Source organism: Cucurbita maxima, unplaced genomic scaffold, assembly GCF_002738345.1.
Source record: "Cucurbita maxima cultivar Rimu unplaced genomic scaffold, Cmax_1.0 Cma_Scf00021, whole genome shotgun sequence".
NCBI lineage: Eukaryota > Viridiplantae > Streptophyta > Magnoliopsida > Cucurbitales > Cucurbitaceae > Cucurbita > Cucurbita maxima.
In genome coordinates, this window is record NW_019272037.1 from 3,963,743 (window position 1) to 3,981,280 (window position 17,538).

At 38.6% G+C, this 17,538-nt stretch overlaps 4 protein-coding genes across 5 annotated transcripts; 1 reads left to right on the forward strand and 3 right to left on the reverse strand.

Annotated features, from left to right (window-relative positions):
- Window positions 1-280: 280 nt before the first annotated feature.
- On the reverse strand, window positions 281-3,643 carry LOC111495337 (protein REVEILLE 7-like). Of its 2 annotated transcripts, none has more exons than XM_023145321.1 (7): window positions 3,449-3,643; window positions 3,154-3,219; window positions 2,369-2,503; window positions 2,164-2,275; window positions 2,017-2,078; window positions 1,406-1,834; window positions 281-1,299 (listed from the first exon to the last, which is right to left on the reverse strand). In XM_023145321.1, the coding sequence occupies exons 2-7, from the start codon at window positions 3,163-3,165 to the stop codon at window positions 598-600; spliced, it is 1,452 nt and encodes a 483-aa protein (XP_023001089.1). In that variant the 5' UTR covers window positions 3,166-3,219; window positions 3,449-3,643; the 3' UTR covers window positions 281-597. The 2 variants fall into 2 exon arrangements, with proteins under 2 accessions (XP_023001089.1, XP_023001090.1); XM_023145322.1 differs by having other exon boundaries at window positions 3,154-3,299; window positions 3,449-3,590.
- A 3,237-nt stretch (window positions 3,644-6,880) lies between these two features.
- LOC111495406 (BTB/POZ and TAZ domain-containing protein 1-like) lies at window positions 6,881-9,345 on the reverse strand. Its single transcript, XM_023145433.1, has 5 exons — window positions 9,064-9,345; window positions 8,657-8,790; window positions 8,222-8,525; window positions 7,765-8,078; window positions 6,881-7,305 (listed from the first exon to the last, which is right to left on the reverse strand). The coding sequence occupies exons 1-5, from the start codon at window positions 9,205-9,207 to the stop codon at window positions 7,098-7,100; spliced, it is 1,104 nt and encodes a 367-aa protein (XP_023001201.1). The 5' UTR covers window positions 9,208-9,345; the 3' UTR covers window positions 6,881-7,097.
- Window positions 9,346-10,930: 1,585 nt separating this feature from the next.
- On the reverse strand, window positions 10,931-13,329 carry LOC111495083 (UPF0426 protein At1g28150, chloroplastic). The gene is made up of 3 exons (XM_023144953.1): window positions 13,118-13,329; window positions 12,860-13,027; window positions 10,931-11,337 (listed from the first exon to the last, which is right to left on the reverse strand). The coding sequence occupies exons 1-3, from the start codon at window positions 13,160-13,162 to the stop codon at window positions 11,164-11,166; spliced, it is 387 nt and encodes a 128-aa protein (XP_023000721.1). The 5' UTR covers window positions 13,163-13,329; the 3' UTR covers window positions 10,931-11,163.
- A 623-nt stretch (window positions 13,330-13,952) lies between these two features.
- LOC111495079 (F-box/kelch-repeat protein At1g74510-like) lies at window positions 13,953-16,507 on the forward strand. The gene is made up of 2 exons (XM_023144948.1): window positions 13,953-14,122; window positions 14,789-16,507. The coding sequence occupies exon 2, from the start codon at window positions 14,830-14,832 to the stop codon at window positions 16,138-16,140; it is 1,311 nt and encodes a 436-aa protein (XP_023000716.1). The 5' UTR covers window positions 13,953-14,122; window positions 14,789-14,829; the 3' UTR covers window positions 16,141-16,507.
- Window positions 16,508-17,538: the final 1,031 nt, after the last annotated feature.

The following is a 17,538-nucleotide window of genomic DNA, read 5'->3' on the forward strand; positions in this document are numbered from 1 at the left end:
ATCATTTCTTCATCCTTCAAGCACGAAAGTGAAAAAAATAATTTTGGATCAATAACACGATTCTTTAGGATTGGATGCTTGAAAGGTTGGATTCTTTTGTCCCTGAAGTGCTCTTCATTCTTCACCTTCAGGATGATTAAATATTTGACCCTTCCAACATTTTTTTGCCTTCAAATCGAACCATTTCCACTAGGGAGTTCAACCAAGTTTGTTCTAAGAATCGCAGCACTCTCTTTCAATCTCTATTCGCTGAGAAATCAAACCTTTTCCATTATGAAGATAGAAATAAAAACCTCAAGAAGTAAGATTTGCAAATATGTCAAAAGTCATGGAGCAACACCGTTCTGTTTTACAGAATAAATAATTGTCATTCAAATCCCCCCAATGTTAAAAAGGAATAGCCTGGAGAGAGGTTGTTGGGCAACTCCATCAGTTTCGTCCCTTCTGTTAACCTTAGATGTGACATGCTACAAATCAGGCATCCTTTTTTTTTTTTTTTTTTTTTTTTTTCATTTCAAGCAAAAGAGAGAACTCAGAAACCCATGTCAAAGCATCGTTGGTTATTTGCTTTTATCGACCTTAAATCTGTTGCTGAGGTTATAAGCAAACTCGAGCTCTCCGACCCTCTCTCTCTTCTGAAACAATCAGCGCGGAGCTTGTATCTCTCTGAGCCAAGCATCTCTTATAAGGCACAAACCCCTTCTTACTCTCATTTGCATTACCTCTTCCTACCAGACAAGGCTCTTGACATTTTACTTCGGGGCTCTGGTTTTTGTTTTCATTCTTACTCGGGGAGCCAGAACATGAATCCGCACAAGAACTTTCCAGGAAATTGTCATTTTGGATCCTTTCTTCCATAACATGGTCAGTGCATGTTCCAGTTGAAGTTTGATCAGATTGGGCAAGATAAAAAAATGGTACATTTTGATACAAAGACCAACAAGTTTGAGGAGCATTAGGCATGGCTTTAACATAAGGGACACTTTTGTCCTGATTCCCTAAGGTGTTCGTAGGGGCTCCACCGGGTGACATATTCCAATCACCGTTGTTATCCATTCCAAGAGATAAATTTACATCCATATGTTTTGAAGGTAGTATCTGAATAGTTTTCTCAGCATACGCTTCACACGTATTCTTACTGTCACTGTCAAATGCCAAAGATTTAGTGACTTCAAAATCATGACCGGGTGGTTGTTTGTCGCCAGTTACCATTACTGTTCTTCCAAAAAGCTTTATACTTCTAACTGGGAAATGCAACTTGTTATCTACTTTCTTACATGCTGATCCTCGCTTGAATTTCTGAATGTTTAGGCACGAGAGAAAAAAAAAATAGTCAGATCCTAGACATCGAATTAAGTATATGAAGGAAAGTAAGGTGCAAAGTTAAAAGGACATTTCAAATTACCATAGTTAAAGAGTCTTCTGAGAACCGCTCTGAGGATGATTCGAGTGATAACATTCCTTTTTCTTCTCCTCCATTTGATTTTGATGGAAGGTACAACTCCCCCTTTCGAACATATGATATTCTAGCTGACTGCATGTCAACAGTTTGTGAAATAGGCGATGGACATCTATTATGTTGCTCCGAAACCGCAGAAATTTGATCATCCGAACTAAATGCAGTCAGTACAGAGGTGGGTGATTGGGTCTCTTTTTCTGCAGCTGATAGGTTTGGTGATAGAGACCTCTTGGGTTCTCTTGCGACTGATATTGCCTTAATTGAATCGACTGCTTTACGAGGGTAAGGATGCACTGGTTTCCTTTTTGGTCGAGGTGGAGGAATCTCAATTGGGTTAATGGAGCTCTCATTGCTGCCACTAGACTCTCGCACTACCTGAAACACAAAAGACAACATAAAATTTCAGGGTGAGAATGGTCGTGCATAAAGTGTGTAAGAAGTTACGTAAAAGGTTTGGCGACGATCTATTTTGGTGACAAATTCACTGTCATCCCTTTATATTTTGTTTGGTAATGATATATTTTTGGGGGCACGAAAACAAAAGGTATTTTTTTGACCTTAGAGAAGAATTTCTGAGCATGGCTTCGGATCTGAACAGCTGTTTTGGTGCCTACATGTTCTGCAGGAAGACCAAGGTAACACTAAATGATGGGTTGGGTATTGCAAATACCAAGATTCATATTACTGATTTCACACTGCCTTACCTTTAATCTGACGCCAGCCACGACCATAGAGTTTAAGAGCTTCGAGGAATCTCTGATGCTCTTCCTCTGTCCATTTTTCCCTTTGTTTTGAAATAGTGTAAGGCTTCCTAACCTGTTGATACATCAAAATGCCAGTATAATTCAGAGCCAAACCCTCCCAGAAAGGAAAGAGAAGTGAAGAAATCGTAGCAGTTAAGTCTGCTACCTTCAAAGCATTTTCATTACTGTTGGAGGATATGGAGCTGACGCGCATCAGTGGATCCAACTGTGCCCCATCCTTGGGAAGGCAATTATTAGCTGCAGCAATTGAGCCGTTTGACAGTGTGCCTTCATTCTTTTCCTACATTCCATATTGAAATAATAATAACAAAAACCAGAAGTTAGAGACCACAAGAAATTGGAGCTAATGATAGTTTTAGAATTCCATCATCAACTAACAGCAATCCATTTCATAAAATGATAACATTCTAACCCTTGTAGCAAAGCAATGCATAGCTCAATATGTTAGGCAGTAAAATAAAATTGAAGTCCGTAGGAGTACTCGGCAGGTAAAAGTGCAGAAGAAGGGGAAAAAAGTTGACTTTATAATATAAATCCACCAACAAAGGAGGAATCTTGTAAATTACAAGAGGATCTATTGGTGGCACTCAGTATTACCCAACATCGAACCAAGCAATAAAAAAAAAAAAAAAAACACAACCAAATTAGTGAAAGGATAAAATTTTGGCCCAATTTTGCAGTCAATTACTTAGTAAAAGACAGGGCCACAGGGGTTAGGTTACTGAAGTGGCAAAGAGATTTAAAAGAAACCAGGAAGTGAGATATGAGTACTAAAAAGACAGGAATTGGGTACTCAAATCCTAACAGAGGGACGACAATAAACACAACCCACGAACCTATGACCAATCAATCAACTCCCAGAGAGAAAATTTCCATGAAAACATCAGAAGATAACGAGAAAGGAGGGTAACCAGTGTGTAGGATGGTTACCTGGACACCCATCAGCGCTGGCAGCAAAACCGGCAAGAAAGTTTAATCTCAGTCCACCAAAAGGACCTGAAATTAAAATTCACAAAAGTTCAGCACGATTTGGGAATTAATCAGATGCCATTCCGTTCCTCCAAAGCCACCACTTCCTGGATTAGTTTCCAAAATTGAAGTCCTCAGGAGACCCAGTAAACACAAAATACGTCCACAAAGAAAAAGGAAGGAACCATTGAAGTGAAAGACACGGAATAAAAAAAAAAAAAAAATTAAAAAAGAGTAAAGAGTAGAAAAAAGAAACCTGGTTAGTAGACTGCGAATCTAAGCAAGGCAGAGAAATGGATAGATTCAAGCGAGAAGGAGAATCGAAGGTGAGAGATTGAGAAAGAGGCGAAGAAGAACGGAGAGAGCAGCAGAGAGAAAAGCAGGAGATGGGATTTGAGAGAGGGCATAAAAAAGAGAGAGAAGAGAGAAGGGGAAGGAAGGGGAGAGGGCGACACGTCAGACGCATATATTTTGAGGGGTTTTATTAATTCCACATGGAAATCTCCAGAAGCCCTCTGAATCTTGTGGCTCAGCTTCCACTTTGCCACCTACACGCGTCACTCTCTCGCCCTACCTTTTATTACCATTTTTTCAGTTTCTTACAAAATAAAGCATACATCTTTGAGAAATATATCGAAGGGGAGGCCGGAAGGGTGGGTGGATAAAATCCCAATTTAGGAAAAATACACATTATTAACTGAAAATTAGATATTTTAGGGCAGTGTTGACTGGTATAGGAAGATGGTTTTCTTTTTTCCTTTCCCTTTTTTCATTTTCAATGTGTTCCTATCTATGCGTCCAAATACTCCCTATCTTATTGCCACTTTATTCTCTCCTTATTTGCCGTCTCTCTGTTTTTTCTCCACCAAGTTTATTTAACCCCTTTTTTCTATTTCTTTTTCACAACTTACAAATATCTACTCTTCTTGCCCTTTTATTTATTATCAGTTACTCTGCCTTTAGGTGTTTCATGTTCAATATGTTAAATTTAGGATATATCCAGTGAAGAATTTAAAAGTTTATTATAATCCTTTTAAAAATAAGAATTATATGAACGTGGACAATTTTTTTTAAAAACCAACCAAGTTCAGTGAAAAGTGCGCAAAAGGTAAGTTCATGAAAGAAGTATTAAAATGATTGAACAAAGATTTAGAGATAATATTAAATGTCTTGTCCTTATGGAAACAGGGGAAATAATTGAAATTAATGTGAGCCCGATCTTTGTTGTGTGTGTTGGTGTCTGTGTGTGAAATTCAATTCCACCAATTATTGTCTCTCTGTCACCTCCTTCCCAATAACCCTATGATTTTACAACTCAAACACTTGCATCACATCTCTTCTCTATTTTGGATCTCTCTTCCCCCCCACCAAGATTAGATTTTGTTTTTTTCTTTGGTTTCTAGTGGACATCACTATTTCGCATATATAGCAATATTCTTTTCTCATAAATGATTCAAATAGTACACTTTCATTATCTAACCTTATACAGGCTACATATAAGGAACATATACACATCAAATATAATTATATACTAGTGACATGTTACATGTTGCTAGACATTAAGCATGTCACTTAATATGTATGTTTAGTCACATGTAAGCTTGTCATTAACTGTATTTTTATCAACAATAATATGTCACTCATATAAGAATCACAAACATAACAATTAAACTAATCCAAAGAAATTAACTCTTATTTCACGTAGCAGCTAATACTATTTTTTAATTTTCTTGCATTGCTAAAACTTGTCGTTGAAAATGAAATTTCTTGTAGGGTTAAAAACATACCGACATCAATTACACCTAGGAATAGGATATGTTGTTAATTTTGGTTTAATGCTATATTTGTCAAATTTATGAATTTCGCTTAACCATAGTATTGATTTTTCTTTCTTTTTTGTAAATTAGAAAGAGTTTATTTTGTTTTAAATCGATTTAAATTGGTATAAAAAAATTATAAAATTGGGGCGCAATAAAACAAATTTTAAAAAAATATATTGACGGAAGGTTTTGGAAAATCAGAAATGGAAAAGAATGATTTAGATGTGGCATTAGCCAAATTTGAAGGAGATAACATTTTGATGGCTGAATAAAAAAACACCGACTACTTTATTTTAATTTCTGTAAAAGAGAATAATTAATGTGTGGCAGAGAGATGGACAGCTGTCCTTCTCCAAATGTTTGGTCCCTGAAAAAGACGTGGAAAATAAAATGATGAGCTGTCATCACAAGACCCACTTTGCACTTTTACTGCTTTTTCCTTTTTTTTTTTTTTTCCCTTTTAAAAGATCGAATTAAATGGAGACGTTGCCGTCTTATCCTATCCTCATTGCATCACTCATATTTGCCCATTTATTTAATTTACATTAATCATATTCATTTAGTTTTATTTTTGTTTTTATTCTTCAAAATTAAATTAATAAGCGTTATTCCCACTTGGAGTTAGTTATTTTTTATATATGTTTTGTTATCTATTTGTATCCCTCTTTTCAAAAGTTAAATCAAATTTATGAAAAATAAGCAAATCAAAATTGAGGGCGGGTTGATCACAGACTTTTGTTTTTTGGTCTATGTAGTTGACAATTGAATATGAATATAATTATAATATGACTAAATTGTAGTAAAACAAATACAATTTGTAGAAGAAAAAAACGGTTATTATACTGGAACATAATAATTGTAGTGTTTTGTGCATTTTTAGTATTATAATATATAAACAAAAACCCCATAAAATTGGAAAGGAGATAAGTGGAATATTGTTGGGCAAAAAGGAGTAGAAGTTTGATGGAACAATGCTCGTGTTACGCAAAGTCTTGTTAATTGATGGGTTGTTTAGGCTTCAAACAAATACTAACCAAACCCTAAAATAGGAGAGAGAGATTTAAGGCCACAAATTTGAGAGAGAGAGAATGATATAACTTAGACTGAAAGTTGAAGCATGAAAAAGGCCAATTAAAAGAAAGAAAAAGAAAAGAGAAAAGCAGCCCTTGGTCTTCTGAAAGGCTCAAAAAGTCCAAATAACATAAAAAAACGAAAAACTCCAAATTAAACCAATAAATGGCTTGTATCAAAACTAGAGGCCCATATTTGTCCTCGCATATCCGCCGGAAGCCCGTGCCATCCGACCACCAATCACGTGCCTTTTTTGTTTTGTTTTTTTTTTTTTTTCTTGTTCTTATTTAATAAATTAATTAATTAAAAAGAACGCATAAATCCGTAGTCTGTGCTTTCCTGTGCTGCCTTGTTTTTATTTGAGTTCTTTAATGTATAAAAATTTGAGAGCCACGCTTTTGATCCTTCTCCCTTCTTCCGAACAAACTTAAAACTCATACATTATATTATTTATAGTTATCTGCTTCCACTTCAATCCAACTCCATACTTTTCTTTTCTTTTCTTTTTTATTTTTTTAATAAACAATTCCTTTCTCTGGATACCACTACTCAAGTTTGATCTTCATTTGGGCTTCTTCGGCCCTTCTTCTAGAAGCGGGCCTGGACTCAACTCCAAGTATTGTTTGGATCTCCGCTGGGCTACCCCCAACTTTCTTTCTTTCTTTTTTTTTTTTTTTTTAATTTTTAATAACTAACCCATTGGCCCAACTCTTGGAAATTGAAATTGTTCCAAGAGTGGTTGAAACAAAGAGTTGGTGGTTTGTTCCGATTGTAAGGGCAGTCTGAGTTTTAATATTGGGGAACAAAATATATATATATATATATAGAAATACTGCAAACAAAAAGACTTTTTATTAGCTCCCTATTTTCTCACAAACCACAACACATTGCCTCCCTCCCTATACAAAATACAAAGACTTGATGGAAGCAAACGCCTCTGTTTCTCCTGGGTCCTAGTCTCCTACTCTACTCTCCATTTTAAACACACAGCATTACATTCTTCTAAGCTCTTCTTCATAACACCGATCCATTTGGTTCCACACATTGTAATCTGAAGCTTCTGATGCGGTCGCCGCTCGTGGTGTCCTCTGCTGCCGCTCTCTTCCTTCTGGGAAGACTGAGAGAGGAAATGGTTTTCGCAGACACCACCTTTTTCACCAGCATCTTCCACTTCGAATCCTCTTTTCCATCCTTCTCTTGCTCCATTTTTAGCTTGAATTGCCTGTCAAACCCAACAAAGTTTAGAACTTGGTCCATCATCATCATTGGATTGTTTGGATTGGGTCTCCCCAACAACCGCGCAACAATTTTCATTTCCATACCCCAACCAATCCATCATTGACTAAAAACACGCTAAAGTGGAATGGAAGTTTGATCATTCGGCTTTTGGAAAAGGTATCCCCCGAAGACTTTTTCCTTTTCTTTTTCTTTTCTTTTCTTTTAAACAGCCGTGTAAACTTCCTAGACGCCCACCGCAACAATATTCAATTAATCCAAATACAATTCCACATACTATTTCATTTCAAACGAAATAATTGAGTCAATCAACGATAAAAACAGGAATAATATCAAATCAAAGTTTGGTAATGATTAGTAGGTGTTTTTTTCATGTCTGTAAAAAGGGTAGTTTAGCCCCAGCGATGGCGCAAAAAAACAAGAGGGGTATTGATTGAGAATTTACCTGCAAAGAGGGACTCTGCAAGCGTCGGATTGGTCGCAGATGGAGGCATGCAAGCGTAGAAGCTGCCACATGCGTTTGCACCGCCAGCAGGCTCCTCCGTGGACTCTCTTCGCACACGTTGCAAAGTGCTTAATCAGAAGCTGAACCCCATGACACGTCGAGAATTTGGCGCAGGGCTTCTTTGTGGGTTCCACGTCGCGCGGCCCAACGTTTGTGCACCCTTCTTTGCAGATGTGCTCTAAGCACTCCATTGCATCGCTTAGCTGAAGATACACCCTCTGCTCCTTCCTCTGCCTTCTGCATCTATTTTTCCTCTGCACATAATTAATACAAACAATCGCAGACCAAAATTAACAATTGAATTGAATTGAATTGAATTCATGTCCCGTCTCGTCTTGTCTCTGTGAGAACAAGAAATCAAGCGGAAACGGAGGCAGCAAAATGGACAATTTTATACCAATTCGGATTCTTCCATGAACTGCAGAATTTGAAGCTCCAGCCAAGGGTCATGTTCTTGCAGAAATTTCCAGCCCTCCGTTTTCTGGACGGCCTTGTAGTGGCTCGACACCATTTTCATACAGCTGAGTGAGAGATCCGGTGCATCGCACATTCTTGCGAGTTGGAGTACATCAATAACGCTGTCGATCGTCAATTTTCGAGCCAAGTGCTTGCTGCATCGATTCTTCAGATGCGGAACGAGGTAAACGTGCGATAGCGCCAATAGATGAATTCCATATTTCCTCAGATATTCTTCAGTGCACCTGAAGGCAACGCCGACAAATTTAGACTTATCCGCCTACCGAGATTGACTGGACTTGCTACCAAAATTAAAATTGACCAAATCTAATCGCGATATGCGATTTGCGATTCGGTAATGGAATTGCGTACTGACCTAGATGTGTAGAGAAATTGAACGAACGAAACGACTGCCTCGCACGGAACGCCAAGAATATGAACCACTTTCTTGGAGCTCCGGTGCTTTTCCGGTTGGTTGATGATGTTTTCCAGCACCGATGAAACTGATGCCTATAATCCAAATCGATTCAATTGAAAGACGAAAAGAAACGAAATCATATCCCCCAATCCAAGGCAAAATAAAGCAAACCGCAGACGACGAATTTTATTAAAAAGAAGAAAAGGAAGTTCCGGACCCTGGTCCGTCATGTCAAACTGAAACTAACCGATATTTAAGGCAAAACAATGTTGAAATTTCAGTTTACACGAGATTTAAGGTAAAATGAAAAAAAAAAAAAAAAAAAAAAAAAAAAAAAGCAAAGAGAAAGAAGTCCGATGGAGTACCAGAATAGTGGAATGCACAGGTATCCGAAGTCCACCGGAGGTAAGGATATGGATGTCCGGTTCGGGCAGCTCCTGGAACTCTGGTCTCCGATCCTTGGCGACGGAGTGGGGGTGAATTTGGTAGGGAAGAAGAAGGGCTTCCATGCGGGAGATGGTAAAGAGAGCGAGAGAAAGAGAGGGAGAAAATGGATGGAGGTGGGTCTGGAATGGCACCCATTGGGCGTCGGATATACAAATTTATAAGCGGGGATGGAAAGGGAATTTAGAAATGGAGTGGCGCACGAAAACGAAGACGACGCATCCAGTAAGATAAGATGGGAAACGTGAGGAACACGCGCTCCAAAACGCGCGTAAAAGGAAAGTGGTCGGCCCCATTCGGACTCGGAGAATTGTCCGGGATTCAGATTACAACATATGTAAAATACATGAACTTTGGCGATATACAAAAATCATGTGGGCCCACCAAACGCCTTCCTCCATTTCCTTGCCACCTGTCAATAATTCCAACTTCCTTAACTTTTTCCCCCTCTTTCTAAATTAATAGCATGATCCATTTATATCCCATTTGTTCATTTACATTTTACCTTTAAATTCATTGTCTTATAAGCATTTAAAATCAATTTTGATAATTAAACACCAAATTTACCGTTTAATAATTAAAATAAGAATTTAGAACATAATAATACCAAATCTGATTTGCCTTTTTTCTTTTTTCTTTTTTTAAAGAAAATATTTCCCATAAAAAAAATATTTAAGACTTTAATATTAAAAATAATGGATATAGAATAAAATCAACGGCAATGTCAAACTTGCATAAAAAAATTATGAAAGCTATTACATGTTCCATTGCATGTTCCTTTGAACATAATTATTATGTCTACTCAATTAAAATGTTGAAAATATGGAAAAATTATAATTTTTTTAAATTACACGAACTAAAGTAGTCAGAGTGGTGGATAAAATTAAAATTGATGACGTGGACATAATAGAAAATGCTTAAATAATAATGGTAAAAAAAAAAGATAAAAGAATGAGCTTTTTAAAAATAAAAAATCTAAATTTACATTTTATATCAAAAAGTAATCCATCAAAAGTTTCACCACAACTAAACAACAGCTTACTTGTTCAACATAAAAAAACGTAACATCCAAGCAAGAGCTCTAGAATAATCCACGTAGGCCCTACCTGTAGGAATCTAAACAAATATCTAATTAGGGAAGGGCGATCTTTTTGGTCCTACGTGGAATGGATAAATCAACTCATGCTCATGGGAAAAGGCCATGTAGGCTAAAATGACCTTTGGAGTTCAGAAGAAGCACTTCCATTTCTGTCCTACGTGTAACTTGTTTTAATCGCTTTTCCAGCTCACCCCACCTCACCCACCTATTTTCATCTCAACCGCACAGTACCTTTGCCCATGTGGCATCCCACTTGTCATACAAATGCTTTTCGTGTACTAATAACAACACATACTTTATATGTTCTACTTGCAATAAAAGAATGGAATTTATGGTTCAGGATTGGGACGATGGTTTAGCCATAATGTTGGATATTAAAATAAGATTAATTTGTGTTATGTGGTGGGCTTTTTTCAATATTATAAAAAATTGAACCGTATACGCCATGTTTCAAGATTCAATTAATAAATAAAAAAACAAGAAAATTAAGTGATGATATGCAAAAGAGTTTTATCATATAAAAAATACGGGATTGATTAGGTTAAGATGAAAAGAATTGTTTCTGGAAACGTAGATAAAAGATGCAAGAACTTTCAAGTTTTTTAAGGCTTGAACTCCTTGGTCCTATACTTGATGGTTTACTAGCCAACTCCTTGTGTTCTATGGGCATTTGCTCCCTCCATAAAAAATTCACAAAAACTAGTGTGTGCAGGCTTATGTTGGTCTAAATGCACTTTTGCAAAACTATGTAAACACTAATGACGCGTTTCCTCCTCAATCCAGAAATAAATAGAACAGCATGGTGAAGTATTTTTAGAGGAAGTCGTAGAGTATTTGGATCATGAAAAGGGGTTAACTCCTAAACCATTTCATTTCTTATTCTAAATCAAGGGAGCCACTTTTCCAGTTTCTATTCATGGGATCATTCAATCTCGATCTCGGTTGGGCCATCCTCTTGTACAGATCCTTGGGTGTCAACTTCTTCTGTGATTCCTGCAGATTCCACTGTCTTCTTAACCCATTCCTTCAATGGATCTTCGTTCAGATCAAGCCTTAGAAGCCCAGCAAATAGCCCACCTGCGAACGCAACTGGCTCCTACAACGATTGAAATTACTATCACATTATACGAAGCATTTGATAGTAGAGTGAGTATTTTCATCCAAGGAATTCACATATCCCAGCTGACGAGCCTCATCATCTTAATCTATATAGTCCAGAAGGAACCAACAAAGAATCCTAATGCAACAGTAAGAATTTGAACTGGCAGAGCTTGTTTACTTTATAAATGATGAAAAAACAATAACAAACTCTCAAACATTCAGTCGCAACAACTGATTGGGTCTGCCTCAATTCCATGAAATGTATTCCGCACTGTCCATAGCAGTAAGGAATTTGGAAATCAACCAACATTATATTTCAGATAAGCCTGGTGCCAAATAGTCAGTTCAGCAACATCATGGTGTGAAAGCCAACACACCATGGTGGAGACGACGGATCTCAGCGATGAGATGCCAATAAGGTTCCAGAAAATTTCAGTCTTACCAAGCACCAAAACAAAAATCAGCTTATCACCGCCAAGCCTATTGCTAGCAGATATTGTCCCTTTTGAGCTTCCCCTCAAGTTTTTTAAAACGCGATAGACCCACACCCTTATAGAGAATGTTTCGTTCTCCTCCTCAACCGATGTGGGATCTTACAATCCACCCCGTTCGAGGCCTAGCATCCTCGCTGGCACTCATTCCTTTCTCTAATCGATGTGAGGTCCCCCAATCCACCCCCTTCGGGACCCAGCGTCCTTGTTGGCACACCGCCTCATGTCCATCCCCTTCGGGGCTTAGCCTCCTCACTAGCACATTACCTGATGTTTGTCTCTAATATCATTTGTAACTGCCAAAGCCTCTACCAACTACCAGTTAGTGTCCTCTTTGGGTTTTTCCTTTCGAGCTTTCCCTCAAGATTTTTAGAATACGTCTGTTAGGGAGAGTTTTTTACACCCTTATAAAGAAGGTTTCGTTCTCCTCCTCAACTTATGTAGGATCTCACAAAAGTTTTCCCAAACCCAAACAATACAAAGAGCTTTACTCCCCACCTCCTAAAAGCGAGGAATGTGATTGAAGTTCTCTATTACTAGAGGTTTTCAAGCTATGAACATCATGACACATTTTTCTCAACCTTACAGATCATGAAGACTTTTTTTTTTCTCCTTTGAAGTTAGTTCAAGATTATTACTTGCACATCATACGAGTTGGTTAAAGAATACTTAGGTTATGCAGTCGTGTTCATCAGAGAGATTCAATGGTTAAATTGACTTTCTTTTACCAGTAAATAGATTCCCTACGGCCCTACATAGTAATAATAGTTTCAGCAATGACGACTGGAAAAATCATAGATCCATCTTAACTCGCACTTGAAGAAAAGTGACCATGTTTATGCTCTACTCGAAGAGGAAAGCAATTATCAAAGATAATCTGTGTTTTAAGTGCTATGAGAATACTCAGGGAAATTAATGAACCCCTCCATATTTTGCACATCCTCAGCAAGCATGAATGATCTTAATCCAAGTAGAACAACAGCCAAAACCGAGGAAGGGTTTTTCATGGAAGAGTTAATAGAATACCTTAAGAGCTTCTTTGACAACAGGATCCTCTAAAGGAGTGAAAAGGAAAGCGCAGATGGCATTCGTTGAATTATTGCAGCCGAGACGAAGACAGTTAGCACGCATAGGTTTCTTGGGCGAAAAAATCGAATGACGATTCCCTTCCCTAAATTTCCCCATTCCTCCAAGCTTTCAATAGAATCAAACAGGAAAATCAGCAACATCGAAGAAGAGGAGGAAGAAGCGATTAGAGAAATTAAAAATTAGAGACGGGCATACCAGAACGCAGGCAGTTGAAGAGGAGTGGAGAAGAAGACCGGCCATGGATGAGAGTCTCCGATGACGCTAACGGAGCTGCTTCGGATCGAAGAAGAGGATGAAGATATTGGCGTTAGAAATGAGCTGATGGCTTAAAACTCCCCCTTGTTTGCTTCTTGCAATTGGCCAAACATCTCCAGAAACACTCACTTGGGCTTGTTGCCTTCCTACATTCGGCTTAATTTAACACGGCAACCAGAAAAAACAAACCGACAGATGCAGCTAACAAAATGGATGAAGCGCTGCACATCCGGTCCGGTCCATGTAACAATGTTATATTAATTGGGCTGAAAATGATTCGGGCTTTCAGGTAAAGGCCCATAACTCAAAAAGTTTAAAGCTTCCGAGTAAGCGCAACGATAAAGCTAAAAGATCGAATCATTCATTGACCGCGTAACTTCTCAAGTGAAAATAATAAATGTTTTTTTAATTGCAAAAAACACTGCAACAAGTTAAAATAGTATAATAATTCAGCTTTGTTCTGTGTCTGTATACGAAATAATTCTCTGAGAAATTCGAGAAAAAAAAAATAAAAAAAGAAGTAATGAGAGAGAGAGAGAGCGCGCGCGCGTCCAAAAGCTGAAAGCGTTAGGAAACGGCGAGAAAGCGGCTTCGGCTAGCTTTCAAAGCGATTTGTAATTTCAGATCGGCGATTCTTACACGGTTACACCGCATTGTAGGCCCCACTTTTACAGCCAATTCCCTTTTTCTGTTATTGTAAAAAGTAAAAAAAACCCGGAAGAGTTATGTTTTAAAAAGTGGGAAATTATTTAAGTAATCTTATATTTAATGTAATGCTCTCTCTCCCTCACACACCGAATATTTCCAGAAGCAAAAGAGAGAATCTGTAGTCACACCCCAGAGTGGGATACACAAGCATTTGGGTCTTTGATTTTCATCACACCCAACAAATAACTCACACCTCCACGGACTGCACCCCTTCTCCGCCTTCTTCTTATCCAATTTGTAAGCTCTACCTCTGTTTCTATGCTTGCTTCCTTTCCCTACGATTGTTGTTTTTATCTTTCGGTTTGTAGTTCTAGGCTCATGTTTTCCTGGCCGCCCATTCAATTTGTAGTTACTGGTAGGAAGTAGAAGGATGGGCGGCTCCTTCCCTGAATACCATAATTAGCTCTAATGGGATTTTGTTCTAGTGTGTTTTCACTTGAAGAACTGTAGTAGTGAGTTTAGATTGGCTTCAATTATGTTTTTGCATTTTTTATCAGTGGTTTCTGGTCAAACCCTTTTCCCCTTTCCGATAATTTAGTCTTGTCTATGGCTGACTTGATCTGAAGATCTTGATTTTAGGTTTTGTCAATTGCTGTTTTCATTGTTCCTTGTCTGTGTAAGTTTGGTTGTCTTTCTTGTTTTAGATGGACATGCACATGATACATTTCTCGATCTGTTCCCGTTGATTGCATGCACTTCGGTTTCGTTCTTAATTCACACTCTTGGAGATTTTCCCCCATTGATGCACTCTTCACATATTTGTAACAGTATGCAATGCTTTCTTGATTACTGTTCAGATTAGCCACTTAGTGTTGACACTGTCATTCGCACAGAATGATTAAGGAGTTGACAGTCTATTCCAATTGTTCACTAACATTGCTCTTTTATACTGCTGATTGTAAGACGGACAATTCATTTGCGTCCAGTTTCCAAAATCCAAAAACATGTTGGAGGGTCCATCTTATCTCATCTCGAGGGACTTGCCTAGCTCTTGTGAACAAGAGAGCAAATGGGTTTATTACACTTTTCGTGTGATCGAAATGACACATAAGAAGCATCTCTTAGAAGATAGGGTTGAACCTTTAGCAAAAAAATCATGCAAGTTGCCAGATGATGCTCACAATCGAGGGGAGGATGTACATGAGTTCTTAGTTGACGATCAGGATAAACAGCATTGTGGTGGAGACCAGTCGGATTCAGGTTCGCTGATCCACCAACTTGGTCGGGATATGTCAATAAATTGTCTCCTCCACTGCTCAAGATCAGAATACGGTTCGATTGCCTCTCTAAATCGAGGTTTCCGATCTCTTATTACGAGTGGTGAACTTTATAAACTGCGGAGGCAGATGGGCATCATTGAACATTGGATTTACTTCTCCTGCAGCCTTCTTGAATGGGATGCATACGATCCAAACTCTAACCGTTGGATGCGTCTGCCTATAATGGCATCAAACGAGTGTTTCATGTCTTCAGACAAGGAGTCATTGGCTGTTGGGACTGAACTTTTAGTTTTTGGGAAGGAAACAATTTCCCAAGTTATATATAGATATAGTATTTTAAATAACACATGGTCATCTGGGATGAAAATGAATGCACCCAGGTTTCTTTTTGGTTCTGCTAGTCTTGGTGAAATTGCAATTCTAGCAGGTGGTTGTGACCCACAAGGGAATCTCCTGAACTCAGCTGAGCTTTATAATTCTGAGACAGGAACTTGGGTCACTCTTCCTAGAATGAACAAAGCACGGAAAATGTGCTCAGCAGTATTTCTTGAGGGAAAGTTCTATGTGATTGGTGGAACTGGGGCAGGTAATACCACTCTTACTTGTGGTGAAGAATATGATTTGAAGACTCGGACCTGGCGTGAGATACCTAACATGTATCCTGGACGAAATGCTGGAGATGGGGCTGCTGTGCCGGTTGCTGCTGTTGAGGCACCTCCTTTGGTTGCAGTTATAAACGATAAGTTGTATGCTGCCGATTATGCACATAGGGAGGTTAAAAGATATGACAAGGCAAGACAATTGTGGGTGGCAGTAGGGCGATTGCCCGAGCGTGTGGTCTCAACAAATGGTTGGGGGTTGGCATTCAGGGCTTGTGGAGATCGACTCATCGTCATTGGTGGACCGAGGGCTTTAGGTGGACGTATGATTGAGATATATTCTTGGGCCCCAGATCAAGGGCAGCTGCATTGGGGTGTGCTTGCCAGCAGGCAGTTAGGTAATTTTGTGTATAACTGTGCAGTGATGGGATGCTGAGGCGTCCTGTATTCTAACAACCCTCTGCGGTGTCTGGAGTCATTTCATAAAGGACTTCCTTCATGATCCTCACTTTTCAAGGCAAGCTATCTCTGCCTTCTGCTGCTGTGGAAATTGCGATGATATTTAAACAGATAGAATGAATAGGTCCAATTGAAGAAGGTAGAATCTTTCTCTTGTTTTCTATTTATTGCATTTTCTCTCCCCCTGTTTTTCAATTACTGTGAGATATTCTCAAATGCCCGTATCATTTAGAACAGTCAAAACAAATAATCTGAAGTGCTGATGCATGTTTTTAGGTTGTGTTCACTATGTGCGCTACTTCAATTCGAACTTACTGAATTGTGAAGTGGAATAATTTTGCATAGCTGCCTCTGTTTTACCATGAAAAACACTGAAAACGATGCGAAGAAAAATTAAGAAGGATACAGTGTGCAATGTGTTATCTGTTATCCGTCTCCTTTCTCATAGACAGTAAGTGTGGCATAGCATATGAGAACTGCACACTTTTGGGATTCTACTTTTTGTGATTTTGATTGAAATGATCGGATTAATGAATTCTAGGCATGAAAGGATTGTGATCCAACTGGGTGCCTTTTAAGTGCCAGAATGGGATCCTTTTCAGTGGGGGAGGAGGGGGGGCCTGTGCAACTAGTATCACCATGATCCCATTCCCTTCCCTCATCATATGATATAGATTATGGATATATAAATATATTCCCCGTGGACTTTGTATCCAATATTTTAACCATACGGTGAAAGCTGTTGAAGAAATGCTTTATTGTCATTCCTTGACCCTCGGATACTGAATAGGCAGTAGCCATTGGCCCTCCTACATTACATTACTTATGTGACTGAAATGTTGGCATTGAGTGAGGTGGTTCATTAGCAGCACCGAGGAAGCCAGAAGGAAAAGAAAAAGGAAAACTGGGGTTGCAGTGCAGTTGCACCACTGGGCTGCTCCTGCTCTTCCCCTCCCCCGGTGGACAAAAGGGCGCTCATTAACCCACCACCGCCCTCCCTCTTTCCGACTTTCTAAACTACATGCCCTGGCCCTGGGCCTGGCCCTGGCCCCTCCCTTACCCCTCCCTAGCATGTAGAGATCTCTTTTACACTTTCACCTTCTCTCATTACCCAGTTTTTAAGTATCTTTACGTTAAGAAAGATTTCAATGTCGTTGAAACTCATTTGCAGAAAGTGACTCGAATCAAATCAACTGAGCTAGGTGGGGTGGGGGAGCATAGAGAGAAAAGGAGGGAGAATCTTGTAATTTCATATTTGCTCAACAACTGACAACTGTTGTTGTCTATATATATTATGATAAATTAGTATTCCTTTGCTTATTATTATCATTAATTGTTATTTATATTAAAATAAATAAATAAATAAACGACAAAA

Excerpts from the sequence above, each read along its gene's own strand:
- LOC111495337 (XM_023145321.1), bottom strand. Across the intron at positions 2,276-2,368 it reads GTAATGAAAATGCTTTGAAG|GTTAGGAAGCCTTACACTAT; the intron begins GTAGCAGACTTA and ends ATGTATCAACAG. Across the intron at positions 2,079-2,163 it reads TGGCTGGCGTCAGATTAAAG|AACATGTAGGCACCAAAACA; the intron begins GTAAGGCAGTGT and ends GTCTTCCTGCAG.
- LOC111495406 (XM_023145433.1), bottom strand. The coding sequence starts at position 9,207 with ATGGAAGCCCTTCTTCTTCCCTACCAAATTCACCCCCACTCCGTCGCC. Across the intron at positions 8,526-8,656 it reads CAATTTCTCTACACATCTAG|GTGCACTGAAGAATATCTGA; the intron begins GTCAGTACGCAA and ends CGTTGCCTTCAG. Across the intron at positions 7,306-7,764 it reads TGCAGAGTCCCTCTTTGCAG|GCAATTCAAGCTAAAAATGG; the intron begins GTAAATTCTCAA and ends TGGGTTTGACAG.
- LOC111495083 (XM_023144953.1), bottom strand. The coding sequence starts at position 13,162 with ATGGCCGGTCTTCTTCTCCACTCCTCTTCAACTGCCTGCGTTCTG. Across the intron at positions 13,028-13,117 it reads CTTCAACTGCCTGCGTTCTG|CTTGGAGGAATGGGGAAATT; the intron begins GTATGCCCGTCT and ends TTCTATTGAAAG. Across the intron at positions 11,338-12,859 it reads TTGTCAAAGAAGCTCTTAAG|GAGCCAGTTGCGTTCGCAGG; the intron begins GTATTCTATTAA and ends CAATCGTTGTAG.
- LOC111495079 (XM_023144948.1), top strand. The coding sequence starts at position 14,830 with ATGTTGGAGGGTCCATCTTATCTCATCTCGAGGGACTTGCCTAGCTCT.